General features: G+C 37.6%; 1 protein-coding gene across 2 annotated transcripts in view; it reads right to left on the bottom strand.

The window, feature by feature from the left end:
• Positions 1-2275: 2275 nt before the first annotated feature.
• The window catches only part of RBPJ (recombination signal binding protein for immunoglobulin kappa J region), a 51554-nt gene continuing 43703 nt past the window's right edge, over positions 2276-10126 (bottom strand). For both annotated transcript variants that reach the window (XM_060777862.2, XM_060777863.2), the window contains exons 10-11: positions 9047-9150; positions 2276-7998 (exon numbers count right to left, since the gene is read on the bottom strand). In XM_060777862.2, the coding sequence (XP_060633845.2) occupies positions 7683-7998; positions 9047-9150 (420 nt within the window). In that variant the 3' untranslated portion in view covers positions 2276-7682. The remainder of the gene's footprint in view (positions 7999-9046; positions 9151-10126) is intronic.

Raw genomic sequence — 10126 nt, 5'->3', positions numbered from 1 at the left:
GGACTTGAGAATCACAGCTAACCAAGGAGAAATCAATAGGGCCAGCATGCCACACTGCTAACCTTGTGTGTAGCATTTTGTTTTTGTTTTTCTTTCTCCCTTTCCACGCAGATGCAGGCATATCAGCTTGTCAGTAATTACCAGGTGAATTTCAGTCTATTTTTAATTTGACCGTTATTATCAGGACTTACCATTATCAGGGCATGAATCATAGAATCAGAGTTGGAAGAGACCTCATGGGCCATCCAGTCCAACCCCCTGCCAAGAAGCAGGAAAATCACATTCAAAGCACCCCCAACAGATAGCCATCCAGCCTCTGTTTAAAAGCCAAAGAAGGTGCCTCCACCACACTCCAATGCAGAGAGTTCCACTGCTGAACAGCTCTCACAGTTAGGATGTTCTTCCTAATGTTCAGGTGGAATCTCCTTTCTTGTAGTTTGAAGTCATTGTTCAGCGTCCTAGTCTCCAAGGCAGCAGAAAACAAGCTTGCTTCTTCCTTCCTATGACTTCCCCTCACATATTTATACATGGCCATCATGTCTCCTTTCAGCCTTCTCTTCTGCAGGCTAAACATGCCCAGCTCTTTAAGGCATGTTCTCCAGACCCTTGATCATCTTAGTCACCCTGATTTGGACTTGACATTCCTTTCACTCATCAGCTCTTCTAAGCTAATAACAGAAATATACAGCTATTTCTTACTAGGGACATTACCTGTATTTTATACATTAACAATGATGGAAGCCTGTTACTTCCTCACTCTGCAATTCACAACTCCTGCAGCATAAGAGAATTATGAAATGAAAATAAAAGCAGAAAAAACAGCTTATTTCTATATACATTGTTTAGCTTTTTGAAGAGGATATAATTTATTTTAAAAACTGATTGATTTTAGCAGTCATTTCTGTGTCTTGTAAACAACCATTTGTGTTCTTGCTGCATAAAGAGAATTCACCTTGCCCTACTAGAGCTATTCTGATGTCAGAGCACAGTTTGAGGCTAGGAATACCCTATAATTGTTTCAGAAACAGACATTAAGTTGTGTAAGACAAGAGGGGGCTTTCTCTCAATCCTTCCCGATTAACAGGACAACTTATTTACAGGTTTAATACTTGTGATATTGCCTAAGGACTAATTAAGAACATTTATTATTACAGGTTTAATACTGTAAGTGCAGTAGCCCCTCTACATTTGCAGTTTTGAGTTAAAATATTCTCTGGAGAAATGTCTTCTGATGTGACTTAATGGTCAACTTTCTCCAGTCATGCTGAAAGGCCTAGAAAATTCAAGAGATGTTCCTTCAGATTTTTTTTTTTTAAAAGCAATTTCTGTATTTTTCTGCTTTTCACTTTCACTGGAATCTTGTGCCCATAACCCCATAAAATGTGGAGCACTGACTATACTAGCAAAGTGGAGCTGGATTACTTTTCACACAGCCTGCTTAAAAACCAGATAGCATGTGTAGCCAAACGAGAATGCACATGTCCAATCGAGCACTGTAACACGCAAAAATCCAGTGACCATACTGCAAGCTTGCCAATTCAATAGGCCCAGGGACACTAGCAGCAATTCTAGATCAAAATGAAATTATATGGTTTTGTTGACATCATGAGGAAGGGCAGAGACCCCAGTGGCACAGCAGATTAAACCGCTGAGCTGAACTTGATGACCGAAAGGTCAGCAGTTTGAAAAAGGGGAGTGGGGTGAGCTCCTGCTGTTAGCCCCTTCTGCCAACCCAGTGGTTCAAAAACATACATATGTGAGTAGATCATTAGATACCACTTTGGTGGAAAGGTAATGGCACTCCATGACTTCATGCCATCCACATGACCTTGGAGGTGTCTACAGACAACGCTGGCTCTTCAGCTTAGAAATTGAGATGAGCACCACCCCCAAATCGAACACAACTAGACTTAATGTCAAGGGACACAAATCGGACACAACTAGACTTAATGTCAAGGGGAAACCTTTACCTTTTAATGTGAGGGAGACACAATCTTCTACCTGGTGAAATAGCTCTTATAGCCATTAATGAATTTAACAACAACAACAAGGAATATAATGCTGTGCTGGTGTCTGAAATCAATGTCACTCTGAGTAGCAGTTCCCAAAGATTTGAGAATTTTCATTTGTAGATGTCCGCTGAAAAAGATGGTAATCTTAAATACATGTGACATATTCTAGTCAATTAATGCCTGTTCCTCTTCCCAGAAAAATAACATGCAGTCATTGACATTGCAGGAGCTAATTGGTTTTGAATTTAAACAAAATCAATCAGTTTGTTTTTTCCTTATTTAATAAATAATATCAAAAAGTGAACTAGTTCATATTTACAATATTGGAATAAAAAACAGTCTTGTCTAACTTCTGCAGTTTTTACAAGTATTAAGAGATTTCATATCCAGTTTGAATGGAGTTGCGACTACAGGTCCTCATAATTATTGTCGACTTCTTACATGGATGTGTTTTGCTCTTCTGCTTACACAGATGACACACTGTTCCCTTCTAGGAAAAAAAACCCCAACCAATGTCATATATGCAGAAGGGCATCACAATTTCAACACGTTTGTGATAATTGGAACATTGTACACGTCTTTTATGAATTAGTCACATGAAAAGTAACAGGACATTAAAGTTATCTCTTAACAAACCTTAGTGAAGAGTCTTAAAAATCAAAGATTGGATGTGCTAATTCCACAGTATACACGTGACAACACGCTTAACATGGTTTACGTGTCATTTTTTATTTATTCCTGCAAGCTGCTCGTACTGTTTTTTGACGAAATGCGAAATTGAGCAGAATAATTTTCCTACAAAATGATGGTGAAGACTCAATCAGTCTTCTGATCTTATTGCTACTTTACAGGTGCACAGTTTGGGAAAATAATAAAACCCTTTAAGGACTGAACAAGCATGTACAAACACAGACACACAGAGAGAGTCAAAGAACACATTATAACTAAAGGGCCACAGTTGATGCTTTGTCCAATAAATGCTCCATCACCACTAACCTAACCACATGCAAGCTTCCTCAGGGGTACATTTGGGGCCCAATTTGCCATGTGGTGATTGCAAGTCTAGATTGCTTAACTTAGGCTGTTACTGCACAAGGCAGTTGTCCCACGCTACACAAAAAAGAGTGTACCCACGCTTTTTGACAGCTGCATCTTGGTTGTTCATTTAATCTATCAGGAAGGAAGATTACAGAAATTGCTGTCAAGGAGAAATGGCTTCTTGTAAAAATCATAATCTCCAAGGACCAGAGATTGACTGAGGACGTGAGTGTACAAAACATGATTTTGTTCTCCTGGGCAATATGCAAGGTTGTCTCAAACACTACAATTATGTAAACCTCACTGCATTTTATGAGATATACACCCAGTAAATACACACAATTATTGTGCTCCCAGCACACTACCATTTTCTCTACGTTTATGCTTTGGATGTTTGTGGCAAGGCTTCACCACCAGAGGTTCAATACAATAAGAACACAATCTACAGTCAAAAACAGAACTTCATGTAGTGGGATGGATGTAGGGAACATTCACAACGTTGGAAGAGCTACTCAGTACTGCAGGTCCAATGGAGCGAGAAGCATTTCAGTCCCACGAGATTTTGAGAGAAATCCACATTGTGTTTCTAACATAAAGCTGCCACTCAATCCCACATTTACAGTGTTTGAAAGAAAGTTAAAAACAAGTGACACAGGGAAATACAGATATTCCACTCATTGTATAAACAACTAGCAAATTGCATGATTAGCAATCAAAGAAAATATTTTGCTTTATAAAAGAAGTCACTTTAAGATTATTTGGTCTGAAACAGCTCTTATTGGTATCAAGAGATGCTTCAAAACATTCTACTTGTTGAGACAGAGGTCCAGACAACCTATATAAGCCCTTGAAACTCTGACCTACAGAAAGGATGAACTGACCTACAATGCAACAACAGTATTAACTTTTTGATTATTTTCCCCAGTTAAAAATGCCATGGAATTCTCTCCAGCAATAGCGCAAATTAAGGCATTTCACCCAATTCAAAATGTGAAACATCTCAGAATTATGTAAATATTATGTTGCACAATAAGCCAAATCAAGTGGTAACTATTTTTCCCTAGACCAAAACCCTGTAGCCATCTTTGAATACACTTCTGTAGAGATAAAAACTTTCTTGTGCATAATCCCTCAAGATGGGTGGAAGAAAGTTAGTCAGAAAGTTTTCTTCAGATATATTTGTTTTGTATGGATATATTATTTAGTCCCCTCATTTGAAGCCCAAAGTGGTACCATCTAAGAAATACATTATTCCAACAGCTGGATAACATGGCCTTAAACAAGGCTTAGGACAGTGGTTCTCAACCTGTGGGTCCCCAGGTGTTTTGGCCTACAACAACCAGAAATCCCAGCCAGTTTACCAGCTGTTAGGATTTCTTGGAGTTGAAGACAAAAACATCTGGGGGATCCACAGGTTGAGAACCACTGGCTTAGGATCTGAAACAATGTCTAGTCTTCATAAATTATTAAACAACTGTCCTTTTATTGAGGTAGCCCTGTTTTAGGTCAGTAAGCTTTTTCCAGAAATAAGAGGCTGAGGACAAAAGCTTCACTTTTTGATTGCATCCCTAACTTTGATTCCCAAGATATTGATTGGGGAAAGGAAAAGTTACTGCAGATGAGCACCTCTCTGCACAGACAGTGGAAGACAATAGCCAATTCATCAGTTTTCCTCATAAACATAAGGGAACAAAGGTCTACAGAAGCTGCAAATTCTAAGGTTACCTGACCTGCCAGAGATTGAATTTATCACCCCCTGCCTCCCCAATGTTCTCTCACTCACATCTGTAGTGTAGAGAAAACATAAAAAGGAAAGTTAGTACTATCCACAAGATTCATGAATACAAATATAGTGTATATACCATTGAACAATGCATGGCAAAGGAGATTAAAAAGATCCAGGTGCAGTTATATGCAAATAAAGTCAACACAAGTCTGCTAGCATATTCTGTGAGAGTCGAAATGCTTGTAACAGTTTTAATTCATTGTGTTTGTAGATTATTAGTTCCCCCAAAGTAAGGAAAACCCAGAACAGGAACGCTTTTTGATCCCAAAGGTGGTCAGAAAAAGGCTAACAGCTCACAAGTCAAACAGTATGATGGAATACTCAAATATCTTTAACATACACGGTGAAGGGATTGCTGCCACATTACAATACGAAGAAATTTAACAGAGACAAATACACAGGCTTGCAAGTAAATGCCAGTAAACAGCTTAAACTAGATAAGGCCACAATGAATCCTGCCCTTGGTCACTGAAAAAAGAAATGAGGCAAGGCAGTAATGAGCTAGTATTAAGAACTAGCAGCTTGCAACTATGGTGTTGGGAACATATTAAACTGTATGAAAAGACAGCAGAAATGAAGGCTTATTGTGAGAAATAAAAACACGTGTTAAGACAGTGGCACTGGTTTAACCAAATATTTTTAACTACACGTTTTAGCTGCTGCAATCTTCCTTAGCTATACAGTCTGCAAAGGGAAAACACCCAATCTACTAAAAAGACACTGAACAATAGTTCTGATGATTTAAAACTAAACACATTGTGAAAGCACTGAGGTTTCTCATCTGTGTAACCCAGTGTTTCATTCATATCAGCCAACTGCACAGTGTCTTATTTAAGAGGCAGCAAAGAGATACCCAAAATTCCAATTGCTTCTTTAGAAAAGAAGAAGCAGGATTTTGTATCAGGACTATGCCCTACCAAATTAATATTGTTCTGTCGTTGGAAACAAAATGGAAATGTATTGTTTCAAACTGCAAAAAGGAGGGTGGGAAGTGAGGTTTAAGACGAGTTCCAAAGATAAGTACCAATGACGGCTGCCTAGTGCAACTCAAGGCTCAAATTAGCCACTTTTTTTTCTTCTGTGAATGGCAATGGACAAGATCAAGGTGGAATGACAGCTTTGTCAGTATGTTCCATTCAGGTGCAATTGAATTATGCAATGCATCACTGGCATGATAGTGGCAGGTGAACCTAACAGCTAACACATACTCTTGAGCTTTTCTTAAACTCCATAGCACCATGGACAACTACTCCTGAAAGGTAAGAAAGCCTCCAAAATGATATCTGATACAGCACTAAGGCTGGAAAGAAAAACCAGTTAACTATCTGTAAGGGGATTGAAAAATCCTGCTTATGTTGGACACATTCACAGATGGTCCTACAAAGCTTTCCACAAGGAACTTTAAAAATGACCAGAGATAAGAAGAACGTAGAGGTGTAAACTGACCCTTATTTAGCTTGCAATTTGAACTTTGCCATTCTGAAAACTGCACTAGACAGTTAGCAGGGAAGAGAAAAAGTGGAAATAGTTTGCAGTGCTTTTGCAATCAACCATTACTAAGTACTATCATTTCACTGTACAATCACTTCACACTCAGAAAAGGGAACGAGAGAAGATCACACCAAGCTTTGTAAGTGGGCCTAAAGACTGAGCATCACTATGGTAGTTTATGATGGCTCCCAATTCACAATGAAGACGCACCAATCACACCCTGGCTGTGGCCAACCCTTCCAGAAGAATGTCATATGCCAAGACAGAAAACAAAACATGCTGCCAAATGAAGTTATTGGAAACAGACCACTTGGAGAGAAAAAAAAATCACACACGTATTTAACTTACACTTGATAGCAAATTATGTACAATATTAGCAAAACCAAATAAAAATAAAAAAGCCAACCTGAAGAAATCCTGAAAATATGTTCAGATGTATATGTATTGAGTATGAAAAGAAGGGAAGAACCCCTCGAAACACCAACATATCCCAGTAGACTGAGCAGTTTGGGTAACCGCACAAGAGGCCACATTTGTAATGCTAAAAACCTCGTGACTCGACACTATAAATACTTCCAAAAGAAACAAACATATAGAAAGAACTATCCACAATGACAGAAAGGGAGCTCGAAAGGTAACACACATTGCATGTATTGCAGGCAAGGCAGAGGCATTTTTAAAGCTTTTGCACAAACTTCATATACTCTTAAAAAAAATATGCTGGCCTTTACAAGGTTCTACTTGCTGAAAATAAAAACAAAAAAAATCGTTCATAAAAAGTCACAAGACTTCGGTTTAAAAAAATGCAACAGTTCCAGCCCCAGACCAAAAATATATATATTTATATTTATATATATTAGAAACTGGAAGAGTATGGTAATTAGATTATACAAGCATGGTGAGGCTTGGAACCTGAATATACTTCAGAGCAAATGCTCAGAGGAAAAAAAATAAAATATAAACTATTTGGTAACAAAAGCATACTATATGTTGTGATACAAAAAGGCATGGTGAAAATGTACCTTTTATACTAAAGTGTTCCTTGGTCCATAAAAACTAAGTTACGTCCATGTTTCATGTTTTTTAGTTCAACTTTTTATCCCAGCCACTTTTGCTTCTTTTTTATTATTATTTTCGTGCCCATTTTGAAAGAGACAACTAAAAATAGATTCTGAATAAAGGATCATATCTCCTCCTGCATGTTTTTTTTTATTGTGGCTTCTACTAAGATCAGCACTTGTAGGTGATAAATGTTCAAAGAGGTTTTTTCCCACGAAACCACAAAAATTGTTCAGTTTTGTCGTTTGAAGCACTTGAGCGTCAGTTTTTAAGAAGTTCCACACAAAGAGCAGTGGTTAGGAAACTACTGTCGCCGTTGATGATGTGACATTGGTTGGGTTTGTGCTGACGTTTGTGTAACTTCCCTCGCTGTTTGTGTTTGCGTCGCTGGAGGCCAGGAGGCTTGAGTTGGCTCTGAGGATGGCCCCAGCTGCACTGCAGTGGGGTCGGGGCCCTGGCTCTGGCGTGTAGGTAAAGGTAAGGCTGGTAGAGTAGATGATGCCATCGCTGCGGACCAGCGTGACTGGGACTTGGACCGGCTGACGGACCCACCTCCAGCCTTCCCGGAACGCAGAAATGTCAGGAACGACACACAGCATGCTCTCCGCACATCTGGGGAAGAAACAAGAGGAATGCATTAATTTCCTTTCCCCCATTAATTTTTTGAATTAACATTTTGGATAACAAAAACAAACTCAAAAAGAAAACAATACATAAACATAGGCATATTTAGATAACAATAACTGCATATACTTGAGTTTAAGCTGAGTTTTTCAGCCCTTTTTTAGGCTGAAAAAGCCCCCCATAGACTATACTCGAGTCAAAAGTTTATTATTTTACTCTGTTATTATTATTATTACATTTATTATTTTACTTTATTTATTATTGTTCTTATTAAATTTCTTGTTTTACTCTATTGCTATTATTACATTTACATTATCTTATTTTATTATTACTATTACATGTATTATTTTACTCTCATTATTATTGGAAGGATATATAAGCACATTTACACTGAAGAACGTTAGAATAATGGTTTAATCAGAGTTAGGCAGTCTTACGTTAAATTACAGTTTTATTCAAATATTCAAAAACATTTAACCTACTGATGCCACAATTAATATAATTTTATTAATATCTATTTTTATTTTGAAATTGATCAGTAGCTGCTGCATTTCCCACCTTCAGCTTATACTCGAGTCAATACGTTTTCTTAGGTGAAAAGGGGTTACAAGCGGAAAAATTTTAAGAAGCCCCAATCTAGAAGAAACAGGCCACATATCTTTGCTGCTACAAGCAAAAAAAAAAAAAAAAAAAGCTGGCTTTTTAGGAAATTCTAGGACAACAAAACTCCAGGAAGCATAAATTTTTCTCCAATAACACATATCTGAGGGATATTTTTAATTAGTAGGATAAACATGAAGGACGCAATTATTTATTTTTGACAATTTCAGTTTCTGTTAGCAACTACAATGGGGAATGGAAAACGTTTTAAAGATGAATCCCTAAACAATAATTTCCCTTCCAACATCGCCTACATGTTAGCTTTGAATTATACAATTTTGTAAAATGTGATTATTCTGAGTTAAATGATTAGATAGCTAAAACTTATACTGAATGCAAACTATAAAATGTTCAAGTTCCAAATATAACACCATACCTGTACATTGTTTCAGCTTCCACATCCCCAAACCAGACACGTAAATTTGGAGTGAAGTTCTGCCCAGTAAGTTCCAGCATTGCTACATCCCCACCACCATTTAACTATTGGATATAACGAAAAGAAAATGTAAATATTTCATTTGGAAAATATGGAATCCAGACCTATACAATACAAGAAGACACATTAATTCATATTTATATGCAGAGGTCGACCAAAGCAGCACGAGTGGGAACTGCAAATCTGTGCTGACATTGCTGGACTGTAACTCCCATCAGACCAAGCCTTAATGGTGGTGAATGCTAGAACTTGCTGTTCAACTAAAGGGCTAAATGATTATTACTCTTGGAGAGCAGCTTCTTTTAAATAAATATGCTTCAAGGAATCTTTTCTAAGGACATACAAAGAAATGTGTTAGTTTATCTCTCCGCAGCTGTGTCAATACACACACTGTATTGATTCAAATAGCCAAATAAACCTCGTTCTTGACAAGTAGAACAGTGACTTCACACTTTTTTCATATTTATTTATTTACGACACTAATATGCTGTCCTTCTCACCCCGAAGGGGACTCAGAGCGGCTTATAAATCTATTTGCAAACTCTTTGAACAACTTTGAGTTTCCTTATTGAGAGAAAACGCGGGGCATAAATAAACATAATAATAATAATAATAATAACAAACTCATACACTGAAGCATCAATGCTAAACCGCTATTACAACAAAAAAGCTAGACTCCCTCTAGACTTACAGACTTCCACATTCTGAAAACCGTTCCAATTTTAAGATTTACTTCAGCTTGCCATGCCATCCATACTGATAAACAAAGGTTAATATTAACTTCGAAAGCATGGGTTTTGAAGTAGTTCATTTCAGAACAAGCCATAGTTTTCCCAAGCTTTAAGCTAAAGTAATGTGTTTCAGTGGTTACACTAGAAAGAATACAGCCTCCTTCTTTGGGCTAAAATGAAGGAGGGGAATGCATCACCCCAGCATTCACGATGAGTTGTTCTTGTAATGTTAAACTGTGGTTGTAATGTTAAACTAGCATATAAGATACAGAGCATTCAACAGAGGGCT

The sequence above is a fragment of the Anolis sagrei genome, chromosome 5 (assembly GCF_037176765.1).
Source record: "Anolis sagrei isolate rAnoSag1 chromosome 5, rAnoSag1.mat, whole genome shotgun sequence".
Classification (NCBI taxonomy): Eukaryota; Metazoa; Chordata; class Lepidosauria; order Squamata; family Dactyloidae; genus Anolis; species Anolis sagrei.
This window is presented reverse-complemented; position numbering and strand designations above follow the sequence as displayed.